This window comes from Eufriesea mexicana, unplaced genomic scaffold (genome assembly GCF_001483705.2).
Source record: "Eufriesea mexicana isolate 0111107269 unplaced genomic scaffold, ASM148370v2 scaffold1824, whole genome shotgun sequence".
Lineage (NCBI taxonomy): Eukaryota > Metazoa > Arthropoda > Insecta > Hymenoptera > Apidae > Eufriesea > Eufriesea mexicana.
Genome location: NW_016909928.1, coordinates 443,470 through 466,401, shown reverse-complemented (window position 1 = coordinate 466,401; position 22,932 = coordinate 443,470). Strand labels below are relative to the sequence as shown.

General features: G+C 26.9%; 4 protein-coding genes across 5 annotated transcripts; 1 reads left to right on the top strand and 3 right to left on the bottom strand.

Moving 5' to 3' along the window:
* Positions 1 to 3,602: 3,602 nt before the first annotated feature.
* Positions 3,603 to 4,540, bottom strand: ND-18 (NADH:ubiquinone oxidoreductase subunit 18). The gene is made up of 3 exons (XM_017902471.1): positions 4,409 to 4,540; positions 3,882 to 4,208; positions 3,603 to 3,802 (listed from the first exon to the last, which is right to left on the bottom strand). The coding sequence occupies exons 1-3, from the start codon at positions 4,462 to 4,464 to the stop codon at positions 3,625 to 3,627; spliced, it is 561 nt and encodes a 186-aa protein (XP_017757960.1). The 5' UTR covers positions 4,465 to 4,540; the 3' UTR covers positions 3,603 to 3,624.
* Positions 4,541 to 5,738: 1,198 nt separating this feature from the next.
* On the top strand, positions 5,739 to 7,126 carry LOC108549133 (exosome complex exonuclease Mtr3). Its single transcript, XM_017902389.1, has 4 exons — positions 5,739 to 5,888; positions 5,977 to 6,230; positions 6,614 to 6,760; positions 6,845 to 7,126. The coding sequence occupies exons 1-4, from the start codon at positions 5,741 to 5,743 to the stop codon at positions 7,124 to 7,126; spliced, it is 831 nt and encodes a 276-aa protein (XP_017757878.1). The 5' UTR covers positions 5,739 to 5,740.
* Positions 7,127 to 7,831: 705 nt separating this feature from the next.
* Tbp (TATA binding protein) lies at positions 7,832 to 10,702 on the bottom strand. 2 transcript variants are annotated; one of them, XM_017902411.1, is made up of 6 exons: positions 10,386 to 10,702; positions 8,781 to 9,100; positions 8,570 to 8,700; positions 8,267 to 8,510; positions 7,996 to 8,194; positions 7,832 to 7,908 (listed from the first exon to the last, which is right to left on the bottom strand). In XM_017902411.1, exons 1-6 carry the CDS (start codon positions 10,420 to 10,422, stop codon positions 7,832 to 7,834), a joined length of 1,008 nt encoding a protein of 335 aa, XP_017757900.1. In that variant the 5' UTR covers positions 10,423 to 10,702. The 2 variants fall into 2 exon arrangements, with proteins under 2 accessions (XP_017757900.1, XP_017757901.1); XM_017902412.1 differs by lacking the exon at positions 10,386 to 10,702 and adding an exon at positions 9,441 to 9,446.
* Positions 10,703 to 15,417: 4,715 nt separating this feature from the next.
* LOC108549132 (uncharacterized) lies at positions 15,418 to 22,870 on the bottom strand. The gene is made up of 25 exons (XM_017902388.1): positions 22,653 to 22,870; positions 22,405 to 22,567; positions 22,138 to 22,277; positions 21,774 to 22,068; positions 21,545 to 21,689; positions 21,277 to 21,467; positions 20,979 to 21,221; positions 20,736 to 20,917; positions 20,538 to 20,676; positions 20,175 to 20,448; positions 19,859 to 20,099; positions 19,517 to 19,787; positions 19,278 to 19,441; positions 18,916 to 19,128; positions 18,721 to 18,831; positions 18,265 to 18,445; positions 17,987 to 18,172; positions 17,721 to 17,918; positions 17,119 to 17,655; positions 16,855 to 17,026; positions 16,469 to 16,767; positions 16,203 to 16,399; positions 15,928 to 16,145; positions 15,682 to 15,824; positions 15,418 to 15,594 (listed from the first exon to the last, which is right to left on the bottom strand). Exons 1-25 carry the CDS (start codon positions 22,868 to 22,870, stop codon positions 15,418 to 15,420), a joined length of 5,298 nt encoding a protein of 1,765 aa, XP_017757877.1.
* Between the last annotated feature and the right edge of the window lie 62 nt (positions 22,871 to 22,932).

Sequence of the window (22,932 nt, the reverse complement as noted above, 5' to 3'; positions counted from 1 at the left end):
AATGCATAATATCTTGGGTAAATTAATGATCGACATTTAGCTTTCCGTTTGTCTATTAACATATATATATTACTAACGTTGTCTTTTCAATTACATTGAACAAAAATATAACAATCATATCTTTTTTCTTTGTGTTCTAGTCATCGAGTACAAATAGAAATTGTAATTAAACGCTATATAGAAGTTATATAGAAGCTATATAAAAGTTGCAATTAATTAATTAAAATTTAATTGACAAGTACCAATCACAGCATACAGTACAATTTTATAAGTTAGTTTATAACATAATAACATACGGAAAATCTGAAATCGATCATCAATGATCAATTAAGTAATAAATCTACTGAGAACCTGCTAATACAAATATAAACTAAACAATGCCCAGAAAAGGTGGCTCTGTGTCCTCTAACGTTCTTCATAAAATTATTTTGACACAGAAACCCATTGATTTGTTGCATTGTATATATATAATATAATTGCACATATCACGCAGTAGCTATTGTTAAAGAAAAGGAAAAAAACAGAAATTCATGATAAATTTATTTATATTCCACTTCAAAATTAGTATTGGTTATCATGTTGATACAATTGCTCTTCTTTCTATTTCCTAGTATACATATGTAATTAAAGAATAAATCAAATGAAATCAATAGCTACATATAGTATGCCGAATATAAAAAAAGCAATATTATATATTTCTTTGTTTCTTTGATCTTTATTTCATTAGATTTATCATAAATTTAGAAGAAATTATGTAACCCTAGTAGCACCCACTCATCTTCGAAGATTGATCTTAAATTTGATAATTAAGAATGTAAACAAGTAAGGAAAACATTTTTACATATTTAAAACGGTCACACAACTTGCTTTTACAATTTTATTGACTTTCTTTTTAAATGTTAAATTTTTAAATGCATTTTTCAATGAATTAATTTGAATTTAAACTAATTCATTTTATTTACAAGATATGATTAGACGGAAAAATATATGAAAATTGTATTCTCCTTTTTTGACTATTTACGATACTTACACATATGTCTACATTTATCTTCGACGATGAGTATTATATATACGTGTATGTGTATATGAGTGTATTATGCATGGTGCGCTCGCGCGCGCGTGTGTGTATGTGCGTGTGCGTGTGTTTGTATGTACACGTAAAATATAAAGTTAGTATGAAAACAATTCTTCAATTTTTTCTTTTTTTTTGTATTGAATTTACATATAAAATCGTTAGAATAAAACATGTATACAACACGAAATTAAAAATTAAGAGATATTTAAGGACAGAAAGGAAGAGAGGTAGAGGAAAAGAGGAAGAGTGAAAAGAAGAAAAGATAGAAAAAGAAAATTCATATGGAGAAAGGAACAACGAATTTTGTAGTAATTAGTTAAATTTTTACTGTAACCTTATTGGATCATCTTCATTTATTTATTTAGTATTTAAATCCCCAAGGTAAAAGAACACAAAACTTATTGATTCCAATAGTAATAGATTTTCACGTTACCGTTTTCAAGTTTCCTTTTCACAAATAAACGTTGCCATTAACACGTCACGACCTCTCGTCGACCTATAGTGCCTATTGTTAGAAAACGATTGCGAATTAATATATATGTATACAAAAATATAAACATGTATATTAGATTTTCATATTACGAACATTCGTATGTAAAAACAGTACGAGTTAAATTTACGTAAATCTCTTGTTAGAACGTACAACGTACGTTACTTTTAGAATATAGCATTCAATGCTTAATGCTTGATAAATCTGTTTTTCGCGCGTTGATTATAAGACATAGTATTAAGGATTACCAAAAAAAGAAAAAAATAAAGCCGATAAATAAATCGAACCAGAAGATAAAGATAAAGATTAAAATTAAATATTTCGAAAATAACTTAATTCCGAAATATGATCTTCGCAAGAAAACACGCATTGTAAAGCTATGTATCATGTCAATTAAAGGCATAAATATACTATAGTAAATTATTCATAATTGGCGTGTTTACGCGCGATACGTCTAGATACTATGTACGTACAATATTATAAATATACCAAAAAATAAGAGACTGGACATACACGCGACTATCCCAGAAGTTAAGGATAGTAAAATTCCAAAAATTGTACAATCACACTCGGATATCTTTCAAGAATCCGAAATTATTTAGATTATAAATTTTCTGCGCATTTTTCTGCGTGTTGCGTGCTGCGTGTGTGCGTGTGAACAAAATTCGATAACACCTGCTCAAACCTACACATATTTAAATATATCATCAGGATGCACTAACATAATTATAAATTATTATTGCAATTGTCAGCTTTTTCTTTCGATGCTAAAACGTGCGATTGATAATACAATTGATCGTTCGTTTCGGCTACTAATTTGACATTTCTCACATTTTTTATAAAAAAGGAAAAACGCATCAAGGCGACAATATTGTTCACACAATATAATGAAATAATATCAAAAATCGAATATTCTACAATTTTTGAATGAAAAGGAAAAAGCGTATTGTTATCGAAAATCTCTTAAGAAATAATGTTAAATGAAAGATACCCATTAGTACAGGGTTAATGACAATCGCGATCTTAAAGAGAAATTGCTTTTTTCTTTTCTTCCACATTTAGCGCAGTTTACTTTAAAAAAATTTCTAAACTATTTCAAAATAATCAATATCCTTTATTCTTAACAGTTCATATTCTATTGTTAATGAATAATAATTTCAATTTATTAAAAAAATTGAAATTCTCACACTGTTAGAAATTCACTGTAGATGAAAACATAAATTACGTGTTCTAATATTTGACAATGATAGAAGTATGAAAGATGTTTAAAGAAGGTGATAGGAGAAGGAAAATGAGGGAGCAAGCAAACAGACAGAGCAGAAAATACTTTACTAGTATTGTAATGACTCATCAGATACCAAAAGATTAATGAAAAAAGAACAGTAAAATGTTCCTTTAGATCAAATTTGTAAATATTATCCTTATTAGTTTGCAAAAGTGACTGTTTTGTTATACAAATTTATAAACAAAGACTCGAGCATTGTTCTTCCATATATATTAGTTTCAGTTTAATTGTTTATAAATTTTTATTTTTTTTGTTTATTTCGTAAATTGATTAATAATACTATAATATGCATTTCAATTTAGTATGCTTTTAAATCATAAGTAACACATTCTTAAATCATATTTTTGTATTTAAATCATGATTCTTCTGTAAACTTTAAACATACATAATACACTCGTACAAATGTACTTTCTCTTTACAATACTAACAATGCTCGATATAGTTTATAAGATAATACGAGCTAACAAATATTGAATTTTAAAATACACAGTCTAATCAAATCTGACATTATAATTCATACCAATAATACTAATAAGCAAGAGGTGACTAATAAGAATGTTAACCATGTACGAATGATATTATATAACTATTGCTAAAAAATAAATTGTGGAATTTATCATTGAAATTTATTCAAATATTGTAATATTACTTTTATGTTAATTTAAAAAAATTTATTTGAAGTTCAAAACTTTACACACAAGAACAATTAAATATATAATATATTCGAACTATGTATACAGTTATATTCATTCTTTTCTAACAAATTTTTATTCTTTATTTAGTTGATACTCTAGTACGCTTGTTCCATGAAAAATTAGTACCATAGCTACGAGGCTTTGGATTATTCACATTTGGTTTCTGAATGTAATACTTCCATCCCATTTTATCACAATATTTAGTAGCTTCTTCCTTGGTAGCAAATGCCACTTGGAGATTTGATAAAGGATCTCCGCTACAAGGGAAAATGTGTTGAATAAAGTCTAATAAATAATGTTTAGGTTATTATTATTATTATTATATATTATACTCACGTTGAAGTCCATCCCATAAGCGGATTCTCCCAGCGTTCACGTGTATCAAAATCTATTTGCCAATAATTTATGTTATTTGTCCCAGATTGCATAGCACTTTTTGCAGGACAATAAATACGAACTGTGCGAGTTTTTAAATGTTCTTCTGGAACTCCTGAACATATACCAACATTTTCATTATCTGAAACAATAAGTACAGTTTCCTTCCTAGCTTCTTCAGCCAACGCTTTTTCTTTTATCACATTAAATTTGATTCGTTTGTTTAACACTAATGCACTTGCTTGTTTGCTTTCTTTGCCAGTACTCGCAAAAAATCTTCTTGATAATCTATAAATCAAATAAAAACGTAAATTGTTTTATTTTTTTTACATACTTTATCATTTACTTTTTTAAGTCTTTATAGCATTTTTCACATTATGTATATTAATTGATTATATGTAATTGTAACATATTACATATTATTTTCAAAAATTTTTTCATTTCTTAGAAAAAAGAAAATAAAATTAAAAACAAGAAAGGCAACCAACCCACATCTCGTAGAATTACTACTTAAATATAACAATGATAACACGCGAAATGCCATTTTGTATATAAATGTTAAAATGGTATCTACAATATCGTTACATCAATTTTGCTAACTAAATAAGGCTTGAGAAAGATTTTGCGCATGTGTCAACACATATACAAAAAAATAGTATGCAATTAACATATACGATATTTGTTCAATAAATATATACGCATTTACAAAAATACGTTGTACTAAAACAATATTATAGAAAATACTATATATATATTAACGTTAAATTTAATATTAAAATGATTGTTTTTATAAAATGTGTGAATATACTGAGTTCATTTGATTCAACATTTCTATATCGGAGATGCGCAAATGTGATGTGCATAAAACTATGGATGTGCACTGAAATTATGTGTTAAAGATATTTAATGTTGGTAATTGATAATTGATATGCCGCCATTTCAATTAATATTTATATATCAATTAAAATTTTTTGTACCTTCATATATACGTAATCAATAATTATAATTATGTCGTAATGTTATCTATGCTTCAGTGGATATCGCATACATACAAATCATCACAAATATTAAATGTTTATGTTAAACTTAATTTTCTTTTATTTTACTTTAGATGTATACAAAATACCATCACGTATGCATATGTAACAGTGGTGTGTAGCATAATATTTAAAGTTTACTAACATACATATAAAATGAAAAATTGTCACTATTAGATATGTATGTACAATGATATGTTGATAAAAATATTTGCACGATATAATTCTTGTGAAGCAAATGCTTATATTTAAACAGTTTAATTGAGAAATAAATTTTCCAAAATATTTATATTTTATATACTTTAGTTTATTATATAGCGGGGAATAATAATATAAATAGAATAATACATGAAATAATAACAGAAATATGTTTCTTAAGCATTTCACAAATAGTTTATGTTCATATAACCTGACATTTCATATAGAAATATCCTTGCTATATATATTTGTGTTAGTGCAAATTCTCTCCGTGTTACTGAATTCTTCCATGCTTACGAAATATGTGATATCGAAGATTTCATACAAAGTATAGTGCGATACGCAAGCCTCACGTTTCTCTTGTACACAATATAATATTTCGCGTATGGATGTATTATTGTTACATATACCTTATTATTATTTTACACATTTTATCGTATAATATTCACATGATTGAAGGTTATTTATGTTGATAATTGAGTAAATTTTATTTATCGAATTAATGAAATTTAAATTAAATAAATTTCGATAAGTTTTTTATTCATTAAATATATTTTCTAAACAAAGTAATAATTTTTTATTGAAATGCCTATTGATCAAAAGCGAATTAATGGTCCAGACATATCTGTACCATATCATATTTACTCTAATATTGATAAAAAAAATGACGCAGTAAAATATGATTTTAATAAAAGAAATGATAAACGAGCCAGTAATGAAATGAGAAAAATATGTAAGAATATAAATTACGAGTTATGCTATGCCATCAACAAGTATAATTAAACATTATGAAAATAATTATTTATACTTTATTTTTATAGTTTTAAAAGCAGGTATTGTTAGCCAGGCGAAAGGTTCTGCATATATAGAAATGGGTGATACAAAAGTAGTTTGTTCTGTGTTTGATCCTAGAGAATTACCAAATAAGAACGGCTACTGTATACAAGGAGAAATTTATTGCGAATTTAAATTTGCCTCTTTTTCTTGTCAAAAACGAAAAATTCATCAGCAAGATGCAGAGGAAAAACAATATAGCTTAATTTTACAAAGAGCATTAAAACCAGCCGTATGTTTGGTAAATATATGTATATATATTATTATATACTCAATGTACAATCAATCCTAATTTGATTAAATTTTCACGAATTTAACATTTTATTTAATATGAAAAATATAAATGAAAAAAATGTAAAATATTCTATTATTCATATAAAATTTTATAAATTTATATTATTTATCTTAACACTGAGTTGTGCAATACGTATAATGATACACATATCATAATATATATAATAATGTTACTAAAATCAATATAAATCATAATTTAATAAATTTTTCTTTAATTAAATTGTTTACTAAATACTCATGTTAAAAATAAAAACACCAATTTGATTTTTCAAAATAAAATATAAATATGCAAAACATAAGATTGAAGTATAAATTATTTGTTATTTTCAGCATGAATTTCCTAATTTTCAAGTAGATGTATATGCAATGGTCTTGGATAATGCTGGATCTTCATTGGCAGCTGCAATTATAGCTGCTAGTACTGCTTTAGCTAATGCAGGTGTTCCTATGTTTGGTTTAGTTACTGCTTCCACTATAGTGAGTGATGTTTAAAAAAGTAGGATTATAAATATCTTGTTCCATTATCTAATTTTTTCCCTATTAATTTTAATAAAAATATAGGGTGTATATGGTGACCATTACTTAATGGATCCTACGGATACAGAAGAGGCTGTATGTAATACCTGTCCAGATAACCACAATGTCCTTAACCATGGAATAATTACATTAGCTAGTCTTTCACAACATAATCAAGTATCTGAAATATTTCTAACTGGAAGTGTTGATGTAAACTCTATTGTACAAGCAACAGAAATTTTAATGTCAGCTAACAAAGATATTTGTCCGGTAGTTCAACAATGTTTAGTGAAAACTATTATGAAACTACATAACTCAACTAATTAATACAATATTTAATAAAGAAATAAGTTCTTATTCTGATTTTATATATATATATTTATGATGAAAGAATTGAAAAATATTAATATTTATATATTGTTTATCCTGCATTTAATGACTAATTCATATTACAATGTATCAAAATGCCATCTAATTTTTTACAAAATTACAAGCACTTTTTAATAATTATACAAACATAAGAATCATTATTCTTATTCTTTTTCCTTTACACTATTATTTGCATATAGGATGTCAACTACTTCTATTCAATTGGAAGGATACAGAATATGCTTAACGCATTAAGTAAGATTAAATTTGTTCTAAACTAATAATATATACATTATATAAATATATAAATTAAGAATTAAATTCTAGAGTAACGACTACCTCTCGATCAAGGCACGACATTATCGAGAAGATATATTGGTTTTTAAGTAATATCTTTTAGCTTATTCCACGAGGATAAATTTTGAAGACCCTGCTTTTAAAAATTGTATAATAAAATCTTGATTAAATTAAATGTATCATTTTTTTTTAAATAATTCTAACAAAAATATTCTTTAATTAATTCAGTTTATATTAAATTTAGCTATATGTTTTAAAAGTACATAAAAAAAATTATTTTAGTAATCTTTAAGACAAAAACCAAGACTATCTTACCTTAGTTTTGTCCATATAATGCATAATTTTAATATTTAATGAAAAATAAATTCATTGTTTTTTAAAGCTCTTCAAAATGGGATAGATATTATCAAATGCTTCATAAATCTCCTGTCTAACTTTTGCTCCTACTCAAATAATAATAATAATTCATACAATGAATTGTAAATATATATATATAGAAACTAAATAATATATATAAAATAATTACTAACCTGTTAAGACTACTTTTCCTGAAACAAATATGAGCAAAACAATTCTGGGCTTAACCATACGATATATTAATCCAGGGAAGAGTTCTGGCTCATATGAGGAGAATTGTCCATGTGTAAGTACTAAACCTTCTAATCTAATTGGAAATTTCACATCACAGCTGCCTACCATATTTTGTATTTTGAAGTCAAGAAATTTTGCCTTTACCCAAAATAAATCAAATTGATAATAATCAATTAAAAATAAATGATAATTTTCTAAATTTTTACTAACAGGAAAACCAAGCTTCTGAATAATTCTGGCATACTTTCTTGCAGCCAATCGAGAATCCTCTTCACTCTTTGCTCCAGTGCAAACCATTTTTCCACTACTAAATATTAAAGCTGTAGTTCTTGGGTCCCTTATCCTCATAATAACAGCAGCAAATCTCTTTGGATTATATTCTGCATTCCTAGCATGAAGCGCTATTTTTTTTAAATCTAACTTGCAGTTTAAATTTACAGTAGAAACAATATTTCTGTAATATCAGTGAAATGTATTAGACATCTTTCATTGCAAATCATTTTTTTTACTTACTGAAGTTGTGGTAATATTCCTGGATCTGCAGAAGCTGGTGTCATAGGTGTCATAGGACCAGGTGTAGATGGGCCTATGGATGGAGGAGCTATATGATTAGTATTTTGTACCAGCGGAGACATCATATTTTGCTATAAACAATATAATTCTTTTCTAAAATAATATTAAACATAATATTCAATAAATATAAAATAATTATATTTAATCCTACTGGTGTTTGTGGCTGCATAAGACTTTGTGGTGTCGCAAAAGTAGGTGCTGTTGCATAAGCATGCATAGTCTTTTGTGGTGTTCCGATCATGAGCATACCACTTTGCATATTTGGGCTCATGGCATGCAATTGTTGTAATTGATATTGTTGTGATTGTTGTTGTTGCTGTGACTGTTGCTGTTGTTGCTGCTGCTGTTGTTGTTGTTGTTGTAATGCATTAGGTAAAATTTGTTGATCCTCTTCTGGTTGATGTAAAGGAGTACCTATACTTGGTATGCTAAACCCAGGACTAGGTAACATTTGATCCATCTTTCCTTTTACTTCAAAAAACACGACACTAATAAATTGTTAGTTTTGACAATTTAAAAAATTTATGGACGAACAAATAATTGCTGAGAACTTATAAACTTCCAATTGAGTTTTATAATGTTAGTAATACCCATATTTTTAAAAAATGTTTCTTAGTAGTAACATTTACAGGTTATGTTCTTTGGTAAACGACAACCTAAATTTCTATTTTTATGATTACTGAAAAAATTAATAAATACACACTTTATGTAAAATTAATAAAAAATTCGGGTTTGTATCTTTGTTCTTATTTTTATTTTTTACCCAGTGGTTTATTCTTGTTTGTTTACAAATTCTTAATTTAAAAATTACCATAGACTTATGAATGTTAAGGTGGGTTTTAATATTATTAATAATACGTTAATGAAAATCGTTCAGAAAAATATACAAAATTTTCATCGTACATTTTTTTGTTATTTTTAACAAGAAATTATTATATGAATTATAAAAATATTATTATATGAATTAAATAAAAATCGGTAAATTTCATAATGCGTATATGAAACAGAATTAAAAAAATAAAATAGAAGAAAGAAATTATAAAATATATATTGTATTTCAATCGTTTCATCGGTAGTAAAATACAGGACTTTAATAATTGCACACGTATAGAAAAAAACTAGATTTTATTGGGTTTAAAAATTAAATATACTGCCACAGTCAGCTCTAGTACTAGATATACCAAACAACGTGACAATACTGCTCATATAAGAATCAGGAATTATATTTTCAATAGTGGGGTTTTGTATTTAAAGATTTTGGAGCTGCAATTAACATTTTTTTTTTTTTTTTTTTTATTTTTTTTTAATAGAAAATTATACTAATATACACTACTTTCATTAATTGTTTATGAACAATATATAGATACGATAACTGTATAAATAGAAATACTATAGAAGTATACTAACATTTATAAACATGATATATATTTTATGGACTTTCTGGATAGTTTGGTGTTCTGATGCATTATATTTGAAATATTTACGAGTGCAGTTCCAAAAATAACATACCTCTGATTTAACTCAAGGTTTATACAAAGGAACAGGGTTTAATTAAGTATAAAAAAATAATCCCAAAAAGATTTTTGATGAAAGCAAATCTTGTCTAGAACAAATTACATTTGAGATAGGTTAGATTTTCCTCATTTAAAAAAGAGAAAGAAAACAAGGTTAGATCAGCATTAGTTTCGAAAAGAAATGTTCGAATTTCCATTAAGGAAGTAGTCGAAGTGAGGCGTCAGGCGGTTCGTAATCTCACCGTGACACTCAGTTGAAGCAGCCGTGCAATATGACATAAGGTTGTTAGGCTGTGCTCCCAATTTTGAAGGAGTGGATACACAACGATGAAAGGCTCACGCATTGCCTCACGGAGATGCTTACTAGGCATGATTACTTTAGTAAGTACTTGCACAAAATAAGACAGGAGGCAATGAACTCATCATTGTAGAACCAAGTAGAGGCTTAACAAGACATAGCATTCGTCGAAGAAGTGCTTAATTTGGATACTTGAGCACCGTTTCTTCTTCTAGCACCTGGGATAGAACCTCTTTTGTTCTTAACCATTATTCCACAGATAGTGTAGGACGAGAGAAGGAAATGATTTCCTTCTGCAAATATGTAATGCAGAAGGAAAAGGCTGCGAAACAGATCCGCGAACGTGACCATCTGAGGAGAAAATGTTAACGTACATGTCGCAAGTTCATCGTCACATCCGTTGAAGTTTAATCTACAATTTCGAGGATTCGAGTCGTAGGTGGAGGGGCTATCTTTCACCCCTCATTTTCCTGCGACTCGCTAGGACCACGGGCAGTTCGAGTGGTGACTCAATTGCCAAAGAAGGCTGCGATACACCAATGAGACATAATGGAGGTGAATTGGTTTTTCCCCTCTGAGGACGCGCCTTCAAAGGGGATTATGATATAGGGAAGCACCGGTTGTATTTGTTTCGGGTTCCTGGGATTTCCCCAGCACATCGAAAAAGGTTACCGTGGGGATTCTACTGGCTAAAAATCTTGCTTCTATCCCCAGTGGAGTAAAATATCTTCGAAAGATTTCCAGTACGTGAAAAAAGAAAAGTTTAGGATAGATTAGGCTTGGTGCTAAACTTCTTTACAGGAATTCTTTTCAATGTTCGAATAGAGTCTTTGTGTGAACTGAACCAAATCGGACACGAGTTGCCCTAGAAATTTAATTTAGTAACATCCACAGCTTTTTGCAAAAATTTCGGAAATAGAGGCTTGTCGCCAAAAATCCTTTTGGGAATATATTTCTATGCTCAAATAAAACCTCTGAAAAAATTTTAAACCAAATTGAAAATGTGTTATTTTCGGAATATCCATAGAAACCTGAATTAGTCACATCAAAAAATCTATAAACCTTGAATATCTTGAAAAAACATTTTCTAGTATACAATTGGGCAATAGGATACCTTATTATCTTTGAATATCAATTTCTATAAAATGCACCCTGCAGGTGGCAAAATATTTTATTAGTATACAATTTTTAAGAATAGTAGTTTTTAAAATATAAATATAAAGGTATAATTATTATTTTCTAAAATACCATAATGTCCTTAGCAATTGGGAACACAGTAGCATCATGGCATTATTAACTAATAAATATGATACAAAATTTGTAAAAAAAAATTTTACACAAAAAATTTCTAAAAGACTTAATAAATATGATTTTGTTATTATAAACATTTTCTTATGAAATTATCATAATGATATTTCTGTAATATTATGGCACTATATTATATTATTAATATTGATTTTAAATAAATTGAAAAGATTATATGTAGATTCTATTAAATAAACATGTACACAAAAATAATGATTTGTGAAATTAACCTAAATAAATAAAACTTCATGCATTATTGCACGTACATACAGTTACTCACAAAATTGAGCGTACACCTATGTTGGCAACGATAATGATCGGTACAATCATTAAAAAATGTATTGGAAAATAAAAATACATTTTAACACATGAATCGTACAAAAAGTTTTAAATAAGAATGACTATTTATTTATATTTAACAATAAACGTAAACGTAGACTTATTTTAGGGACACAAAATTCAGTATAAATAATATATTTTAACATTATAATATAATAAAAAATGCGTTTCAATACTTTGTTGCATAGTCTCTAGCTTCAATAACTTCCTGTAACTGTTTTGACATTGATTTGATTAATTTTTGAACTGCGGAAGATAAAATATTCTTCCATTCTTGGCGTATTTTTCTTTTAACTGCTTTGTATTTGCAATAGCGTGATTGGACAGTTTTAACTTGAATTCTCCCCACACATGCTCTATTGGATTTAAATCCAATCCAATGGATCAAATTTTGGGCACATTGTATAATAATCATTCTTATACTAAATACGATAAATATTTTGGACCATTGTACTGTTGAACATGTTATGTACATGACATTTGTAATGTTTTTTTTAAATATTAAGATATTTCATCTTATCTATTGTGCCTTCGTTGAATTCTATATTTCTTGTACCATTTGACCTGGTACAGCCTCATAACATTACGGGGCTTCCACCGTATTTCACCATTGGAAACGTATTATGAACAAGATATTCCGTATTAACCATTCTCTATACTATTTGTTTTTGGTAAATATGCAGTTTAGCAGCTTTGCCCTAAACGCGTCTTTTTCTCTCTTTTTTTTCACATAAGGCTTTATTCGTGCCTCAATAAAAAATACATATCGGAGGAGCTTGAAAAAGTAATGTGCTTTTACTAGTTTTTTGACGAAAAACATAAAATTGGTAAAAACTGCAAAATGCGTGAGTCGATCCCTATGATTCTTGAACATGTGTAGAGGACGAGATTTTGAACACCTTTTATCTGAACAATAATTGTCGCTTGGCCTTAATTTCCGAGATATTTGCAAAAATTATTAACACTACCGCATTGACTCCGCCTGTACGTGTGCCGGGGACGTGTCGGATCAGTTACAAAGGATCGCCGCTAGAATTTTATCGCCTGTCCGAATAAACAAACTCCAGCGAGCGACAAAACAGGACTGGCAGGCGAGCGTATATAACGGATGTACAAAAAAATTATTTAATTAATTTCAATACTATGTCAATTTAGATTTTTTTCACATGTTAACTAAGCTGGTGTGGTATCGCACTCGCTCTGGGCAGCAAGCGGTCCTCCGCTCGGCAACAACATAGTCTAACCTACTTCTAATCCATTACTTAATTTACTGATCAATAATAAGGTAGGTTTGGCTTAATCAAGTAATTGGGTTAGGTTTGGGTTAGACTTATATCCCGACCGCCGTCAAGCGGCCGGCCATTTAAGCAGAAATCCAAAAATCAAATCAAACTTTCGTCATTTACTCTATTGTATCTAGCTTCGTAGGCATCAGGCAACAGACTAATCACTCCTAATAATGACTTGTTTGTCTATCGACACGATGTGCTTTGTCGCTCGCCGCGGTGTGTTTATAAAAGAAAACGAGCGGCGATCCTTCGTATCAGATCCAACACGTCCCGACATACGTACAGGCGGAGTCAATGTGGTTGTGTGAATAATTTTTGCAAATATCTCGGAAAATAAGGCCAAGCGACAATTATTGTTCAGAACCTTGTCCTCTATAACATGTTCAAAAATCATAGGGATCGACTCATGCATTCCGTGGTTTTTAACAATTTTGTTTTTTGTGAAAAAACTAGTAAAAGCACATTACTTTTTCAAGCTCCCCCGATCTATATTTCTTATTGAGGCACAAATAAAGCTTTTTGTAAAAAAACTGGAAAAAAAAGATGCGTTTAGGGCAAAGCCACTAAACTGTATATTTACCTTGTTTTTTCCATCCTTACCAAATAAATTAATTTTTATTTTGTCGGAAAATACGACAGAGTTCCAAAATATTTCATCACAATTTATGTACATTTTAGTAAATTTTAAGCGTTTCTCACTATTCGTTTTTGAAATACAAGATTTTTTCCTGGCTACTTTATCGTGGTATCCTCATTTTCGCAATGTTCTTCGGATTGTTTCAACCGATGTTATTTTTTTATTCGTTTTGGAATGTCTATAGTTAACTTCTTCATATTTATTTTAGAATTTATTTTAGCTTATCTATAAATAAAACGATTATCGATATTTGACAACACCTAGGTCGCTTGATGACAGCATTTCATCACAAATGAATGAAAAAATACAAAGGAAAAGATACAACAAATACATTAATGATGATGATGATCATAATAATAATAATAATAATCATAATAATATCTTTAATTAATAAGAGAAAACCTTTGTACTTAAATATACAATATTTTGAACATTTAATAAAATAATTTTTAACATAGAATACATTTCTGCTAGTATCTTTTGATATAGATCGGAAATTTCACTATGTAGAATATTTTCCATTATGATTCTTTAACAAGGTAAAATAAAAAAAAAAATCTTTTAAGTAAATGTTATCAGGTTTGATAACAATTACTTAAATAATTAAAAATTAATGTTATTCTATTTGAAAAAAATGTGTGTTACATTCTTTTAACCCCTTGAAGACACAACCATCGAATCTTTCGCACCCTTAATGATTAGCCTCTGTATATCATTTAATTTAAAAAAAAAGCATGTTAATATATGCAAATTTCAAGAAAAAACTTGTCACATTTCAATTGACTCATCTTATATATTCTATATAATTAATTTATTTTAATAGGACCCTAACGTTTTAAACCTCTTGAATTCGTTATTATGACACATATATAGATATTATAAGCACACTAAGTTTACTTTGCAAATTTGATACGTAATAGGTCGTTTTACAGTAAATTTTACATGTGTATATCTGTCTAAATTTATGTATTATACGATGGAAGGGAAGTCAGCATTGGCGGTAACTGAAATGGGAATATAAAATATAAATATTGTTTCCCATTTTTGCAGTGAAGAAATAATACTAGACTGTGATTTTGTACATTGAATGCTCTTATAGATCTAACTAGTGTATTAATGTTCCCAGTATTTTATATTCCAATAGTCAGTTTTTAGTAGTTCTTAACTATCTAACTTCGTGCTATGTAATGATATTGCGGTCTACCCCGTGATTGGTAAATTTTAACCATATGGTATAATATATTTTATACGAATATTACTTAAATTAATAAGCATATAACGTGTTATTTTTTAACAAAATATAAAACATTAACAAAATATTTTTCAGCTAAAATATCTTTAACTTTAAAAGTATTAAAACAAAGTAATGCATTATAAAATTAATTAATAAATAATTAAACCTAAAATTAGTTTCTTTCTGATGTATTTTGATTCAAACAAATTGCAGGTAATTTTCGTGATCCAGTTTTAAGGTTTTCTATGTCATATTGTAGCATATGTTTCTGTTGTACTTGATTATAAAGAATATTTTCCAGTGCAGCTATATCAGCTTTATGCTCAAGTTCGATTTGTAACATATTTTCCTGGAGCAAAAAATATTAATTACCTAAGTTTAATTAAACGATATATTGATATGTATCTCTATATATATTTAATAAAATTTATTTTACCTCTGAAATTAGAGTTTGTTCCAAAACTTTTCTAAGTTTAAATTTTTCTTTTTCTAATATTGTCAGGAAACTTAACTTTTTAGTATTATTACGAATTAAATTTTCTAAAACAGTTAATCCTTCTTTGTAATTCCATTTTGTATCTAAAGAATCATAATAATAAAATTATATACTAAGTTTTCATTGATATTAAGTTTTGGATTAAATTTTCAATAAGTTTATAAACTTTAAAGTTTTATAATTTACTTTCTATATTTTTAGAAAAATTCTTCATAATTTTGCGCACATCAGTTTTAGTATCATAAATTAATCTTTGTAAAATAGTCTCATAAAGATTAATTAAAGATACTTTACGACCAAATTTTTGTATCATCTTTTCTTTGATATCTTCTTTTAGTTTTTTGTTTTGTGTTTCCATATATTTTAAATCTAGTTTTATTCGTTTTAAATGTATTTCATTTTTTCTGTAATAAATTATAAATATATATTTTCTTTCATAAATTTTTATTCCTTGTTTATACTTGCGCGTTTCTTCCAAATTATGTGTTTCTTGTTGCAGTTCTCCTACTCTAGCATACAAATCTGTTAATTCTTTTTTATTAAAAACTATACAATTTTGAATATTTGCTGTACATCCAGAATCTGATATATGTTGTAATTGATGAAGTTTCAATATAACAGTTACATTAATTTCATTTAATTTTTTTTGTTTATTCAACTGTAAAAAATAAAACACATTAGTTTATTAATTGTTTTGTAAATCATTACATATAATATTTAAAATTACCATAAAGTTTTGCAATTCTTCTTGATTATTTTTTAAGTTATTTTCAATAATCCTCAAATATTTTGTATCAATATCCAATTCTTTCTGTAACAATTCTATTTCCTTTTGTTCTTCTCTGATTTGAAATTCATATGCATATCGTTTCTCTCTCATAGAGAATGCCATTTCATATAGCTGTATGTCACATCCCAATGGACATATATTTTCATCAAATGGGACATACTCAGTTTCAGAGTCTATTGTACCATCTGTTTCTTCAGAACTAGTTTCTGATGATTGAGTAATTGAATCTAAAGAATCTAAAAATTGTAATTAAATCAGTAAAAATAATTGATTCATTACATTTAATGAAAAGTAACGAATATAGAAACAAGAAAATTTAACACCATTTTGTTTTGTTGTTACTGTATATTTTCTTTTAAATATTTTTTGAAGAAAGTTTTGAAATTTATTATCTGATATAGCTTTTGCAAATTCAGTAGCAATATCTTTAATATTTATTTGCAATTTTCGAATTTCTTCTTCTCGTGTAGCAATATTAATATTTATAGCTTGCATCTATTGAAATTACATTGTATTAATGTAATGTTATAAGTAAATAATTGATTATTATACAAATCAATTGTTATTTTTATTACAAGAATAATAACCTTTAATATTACTGTGGTACGTTCATTCGATTTATGAGTAACTTTTTCTTCAAGTGCATATTCCATTGTTTCAGATTCTTTTAAAATGATAAACTCTTCATATAGAGTTAACAAATTTAAATTCATATATGTACTTCGATATATAACATGTAATCTATATTCTTCAAGTTTATTTAATTCATTTTCTAATTGTTTGTAACTAGAATTGATATATTGTAAAATACAATCTTGTTCATAAATTTTTCGCCACATGCGAGAACGTTTCATTTCACGCTCCCAGATAGTTTGAATAGAATCAGTTGTATTAAGATTTCGAATTAAATCACCAGTTAAAGATGAATGATCTTTTATTTTCATTTTTGATGAAAAAAGAAGGGTAAACAAACTTTCTCGTTCTTCTTGAAAATTTGTTTTATCATCACAATACAATACTTCGTATTCTATATCAGAATGGTCTATTGATTGATCTACAATTAATGATTGTCTTTGGCGTTTTACTTGTTGCATCTTTTCTGACATTGATATGTATCTCTCAAGCTATAATGATATATATATATAGTTATATTAGTTAGTTATATTAATTATATATATATATAACTGACCTCAAGATTATGTTCAGGAAATTCAATATCAAGACTTAATTTTGGTGTGTGCGGTAATGGTTTTATATTTTTCAGTGGAATTTCTGTATGAATTTTTTTAAGAATTTCTGTTAGTTTCATGACTTCTTTTTGCATTCTTTGTTTTTTTAATGCAATTGTTTTCAACTTTGTATTGAAATTTTCTCGCAAATGATGAAGCTATAAAAAATAATTATTTTTAAAAATATTTTAATAATGAACCCATTATTCTAACAAGTTAATTGTACCTTGTTTCTGCAATCAACAAGCTCTTTATATTTTGTAGCCGCAGTTTCTTTTCTCCTTGTTAAACTAACATCTGCATTCATTTTCAAATTGTATTCGCCAATAGTTTGTCTAGCCTTTTCAAGAAAAACTACATCTTCTGCACGATTTTTAACCAAATTTGGTTTTTTGTCATGTAATTTTTGCCACTGTAATGGCAAAAATTACATGACAAATGGTTTTGTAATTTTAATGTATAGATTACTTTTATTGTAATATTGTTTTATTTTAATTTATTTACCTTTTTTTGTCGTTCAATCAGTCTTATTTTCATCTCTTTGTATTTTGACAACATTTGATTAATTTGTAATCCCAATCCAGATGATAAATCACTAAAATCTTTAGATAAAAATTCTTCTAAATATTGTATTTGCTTTTCGCTTGACCTATGTTTTCCATTTCCAATTTTTTCTTCTAGTATTCTATAATTTAACAAGGTACATATGAAAAGAACAAAAGGTTTTAAAACAATCTATATTACTAAAATTTATGAATATAATTCATAATATCATGAAATATTATTATTATAGTATTATTACTATAGTATTATTATTAAGTATTATTAATAGCAAAAAACATACAAAGTTGCTTTCTTCCATAACATATCATCAGATTTTTGCTGCAATTCCACTTCTTGAGAAATAATTAAAAATTAAGAAATATAATATAAGTTTATAAATGAAAGAAATAAATATACCTGCCTATATTTTGTTGCTCTTCCCGGTGCTTCATCAATTTCATACATTTTAAAATATTATTTATATTTAATTTTAATTCCCTCAAAGAATACACGACTCTCTTTTCATTTCTATTTTCAGATTTTTATAAACATAATATTGAAATTTTAGTAAATATAATTTAATAAACATAATTAAAAAAAAATAATACCTACAATATACCATATACTCCAAAAGGCAAACATGTTATGGGTGTAACAAAGTGTTTCATAAGCTTTTGCAATTCCAATTTACTTTTTTCCACTTTAAATTCTAGTTTTTTCTGTGTTAAAACTGTGTGTGCTTTCAATTGTTGTTCCAAATCCTCTACTATTCTGGGATCCAACTCAAATTGTAATATTTGTTGTGATTGCAAAACATGTTTATTTCTAAATTAACAGTAGTCTTTAATAATAATAATAACAACAACAATGATTATAATGATGCTAATGAAAATGTCAATAATAAAAAATATTAAAAAACAATATATTTACATATTATTTAGATTATGTAGATTAAAAGAAACAAAAACACATACTTTATTGTAATTTTTACATATTCTTCTGTTAAGTTGTGTATAATTTCAAGAACTTGTTTTTTTTTTTCTTCTGCAACAGACATAATTCTATTTTGTTCTATTTGAGTTATTACTTCTTCCAAATTTGGATAATCAACATCTTCAATATCCTCAACACTTTCAGGCTATAGATATAAGAAATAATTAAAAATATTATATTTAATTTTAATCAATAGATAGTTACTAAGATAGTAACCTACCACAAAAAGAGAATGTTCTGGCTCTGGTATTTGGTATTTCTCATGTGGTGTATTATCATTAATTTTGAAAGAAAATATATTCCCGTCATGACCACATGTTAGCAACATTTCTTTATCATAACTTAATAAAATGTTAGATATATGTCCATTATAATAATCATGTGTTTGCAAAATCCAACAGTCTGAAAAATCTAATGGCTCTTGTTCTTTTATCTTAATGACATAAAGCTCTCCATATTGTGTTCCTAAATATAAATATTTTTTGTTTGCACTGAAAAAAAAGAATTCAATTTATAGCTTCTGTATCTTTCATTCTTTTAAAATACTTTTAAATACGCCTACTGGAAAAGAAAATTATGCATTTCTATATCTTTTGCACGTTCAATTATTCTACTTCTAATTGGTTTATTATATTTTAGTTTTCCAGATAATGGACGTGGATACTCATAAATATATCCTGCATCAAAACCACCCATGAATAACCATATGTTTCCATTAATACTATATTGTGCCATTAAAACTTTATTTGGATTTTCTGGAATATAAATTTCTGGAAGAATCATCTCTTTTTCATCAAGGTCCACTAAAAGAAAAAAATAAATAACAGTAATGAAATTCAAATTAAACTATTGATATATAATTGGATATAAATAATTACTAAGAAATGTTTCTTCATCAATTATAATATGAGGATTTTTAGCAACTAACTGTGCCATTTCTTTCCTTTTTTGTTTAAGTTTTTCTTCTCTTTCTTCTTCATGTTTCTTTTTTATAGCCTCTCTTTCTATAGTAGATTTTACTGACTCAAATTTAAATGTTACAGGTCTACATTTAACTAGTTCATAAGAAGTTGTTGTATATGACTGAGGCACTGTAGGTAATTTTACTTCTACACAATCTCCTTTTAAACATCCAATTAATAAAGTTGCATCCTATTTGTATAAATTGAAATTTTTATCTTTATTACATTTTACTTCTTTTCACATTTTAATTCTTTATTACACTAAATAATTATATTTACTTCTTGGGGATTCCATGCTATACAAGTAACAGATGACGGAAGTTTCACATAGCCAATAGGTACAATTTTAGGATAATTATTGATAATATGTATATTAAATAAAAAAATAGTAGCATCATCACTGCCTGTTACTAATAAACTGAAAAAAAGTTCTATATATTTTAAACAGTACAATTATTTAGTTTATGTAAAACATACCTACAAGATGTGTTTAAAGACATTACAGTAATTGGCATTGAATGTGGTTTTAAAACTTGAATTAGTTTTGTATGATCTCCTTTCATATTATTTTCAATATCTGCTATTTCTATTGTTATTGTAACCATCCTAAGAATACCGCTTTCAAAGGCACACACAAGTGTTGAACCTGTTTTTTCAATCTAAACATTTCTATGAGATAATATTCACATAAATTATTTAAAGATAGAAAGAAATATTTACCTTACATGGAAGCCAAATCACTTGACAGCCAATGTCATAGAATTTGTAAACTAAATTTAACTTTTTTTCTATATAATTATAAATATGCAAATTACCACTTTTATCAAGTGTGGCTATAAAGGGCCCCCAATCTGTTATATCCATATCAACAATAGGACCAGCATGACATGTAAGAATTTTTTTTTGAAAATGTTGTTTTTTACTAGTACAAAGATCAAGTAACCATAGGCCACCATTTCCATCCTATTAAATATTTTTTTAAATATTGGAATTATATCTTTTGAAATAAAATACTAACCTGGGCATACCAAAGTGTTTCTTCAGGATTAGTTGGTTTCTGTTTTTGAATACTTATAAGCATGGCATTTTCTCTTCCTTCTGCAATTTGAAATTCATAAATTGGTTGAATTTCAAGGAATTGCTTATCATCAGCAAGATTGGCATGATCTATGGTCTCATAAAACCAAAATCGTATCCATCCATCAGATCCTAAAACATTACAAATTATAGCATAATTTATTATACATTTTTCTTGCTATTAATTACATAAAATTTTATTTTATTACCAACTGATATAAGTTCTCCATTAATATACTCAAATTCAGTAATATAGCTAACATGTGCTGTTTCTTTATCTTTTCTACAGGCTTCAAGTTTGATTAAACTTTCATCCCATAAGAGTATATTACCCCACTCACAACCTGAAATCACCTAAAAGATTTATTAAATATTAAAAATTTGTTATGGAAGAATTATAAATTTTATTTTTGTACAATAGATATAATATTGTCTTACAGTTTCATTTGGCATTGGATGAATTGCTATAATATCAGAGATTTCAGTATTTCCAAATTTACCAACTTCACCTTTAAGTTTTAATCCAGTAAAAGTTTTAGACATTTTCCAAAATTTAATGTGTCCTTTTCCACTGGATGTTAATTGGCCAGGTATATATTTAGAAAAAGTGATATTATATATGTCTTGCACATATGACTTACATTGTAAAATAATTTTTGACTCTTTCCAATACCAAAGAGAAATATAATAATCTGGTTCACCACCTTGTGATACTAATAATAAGCCATCTGGACTATAATTAAAAATTATAATTTTATGCCTTTAATTATAAAGTCACTTTATTAAATATAGATTAACTTACCTATATGATAAATGAAAATAACGTTTAGTTGTTCCTCCTTTCAAAACAATAATAGTTTTCATAAGAGGCCAGTTAAAAATTTTTATTACAGGATTTATTCCATTTGCTGCAACAGCAATATGTTCAAAGATAGGATTTTTCTAAAAAAAAAAAAAAAATATAATATTTTTTAAATTTTAATAAATATTTTAAAAGAAATTCTTAAATATATTTTATACATTTTTTTTTAAAAGCTTTTTAGTATTAACTTAAAACATAAATATTTACTGATATGTGTCCAATACCAGTATCTGTAGAACCTATTTTAAACCAAATTTTATTTTCTTTCACATTGAAAAAGTGAATTAAATTACCACCAGCAAAAGCAATAGTATTTGTATCAACTACACAAAGGTTGAAGTATTTTCGGCAATCATATCCATAAGAATAACTAATAAATATTAAAAAATTATATAAGAAATAACATAAATAAGATGTAACGAAAGAAAAATGATTATTGTTTTTATCAAGGATACAAAAATTCTAAAATATTTTCAATTATGGTTCCATCTTCAGGTTTTTTGGCAATAGATGAATACTGTTCATCTTCCACCCCCACCACTTCATCTTCGGTTTCATTTACTTCAAAATTTTCTTTTTGCTGTTTATCATTTTCATTATTTTGCCAACTCGATTCTGCACTTTCTCTTAAATCCTTATAGCTTTTAAATTCAAATTTGCCACTATCAGCCATTTTGTTTCTGCAACCAATATTATAAACCAAAAGGGCTATTAAAGAATAAACATGTATCTTTT

Coding starts and splice junctions, on each gene's coding strand:
- LOC108549133 (XM_017902389.1), top strand. CDS start 5,741: ATGCCTATTGATCAAAAGCGAATTAATGGTCCAGACATATCTGTACCA. Junction 6,231..6,613: donor TAAAACCAGCCGTATGTTTG/GTAAATATATGT, acceptor TGTTATTTTCAG/CATGAATTTCCTAATTTTCA. Junction 6,761..6,844: donor TAGTTACTGCTTCCACTATA/GTGAGTGATGTT, acceptor ATAAAAATATAG/GGTGTATATGGTGACCATTA.
- ND-18 (XM_017902471.1), bottom strand. CDS start 4,464: ATGGCATTTCGCGTGTTATCATTGTTATATTTAAGTAGTAATTCTACG. Junction 4,209..4,408: donor AGTAATTCTACGAGATGTGG/GTTGGTTGCCTT, acceptor TTTGATTTATAG/ATTATCAAGAAGATTTTTTG. Junction 3,803..3,881: donor CTTATGGGATGGACTTCAAC/GTGAGTATAATA, acceptor TTTCCCTTGTAG/CGGAGATCCTTTATCAAATC.
- LOC108549132 (XM_017902388.1), bottom strand. CDS start 22,870: ATGGCTGATAGTGGCAAATTTGAATTTAAAAGCTATAAGGATTTAAGA. Junction 22,069..22,137: donor TATTTTCATTTATCATATAG/GTAAGTTAATCT, acceptor TTTTAATTATAG/TCCAGATGGCTTATTATTAG. Junction 16,146..16,202: donor AATTTGGAAGAAACGCGCAA/GTATAAACAAGG, acceptor AATTTATTACAG/AAAAAATGAAATACATTTAA.
- Tbp (XM_017902411.1), bottom strand. CDS start 10,422: ATGTCATATTGCACGGCTGCTTCAACTGAGTGTCACG. Junction 8,701..8,780: donor TTATGCAGCCACAAACACCA/GTAGGATTAAAT, acceptor TATTGTTTATAG/CAAAATATGATGTCTCCGCT. Junction 8,511..8,569: donor GGAATATTACCACAACTTCA/GTAAGTAAAAAA, acceptor CTGATATTACAG/AAATATTGTTTCTACTGTAA.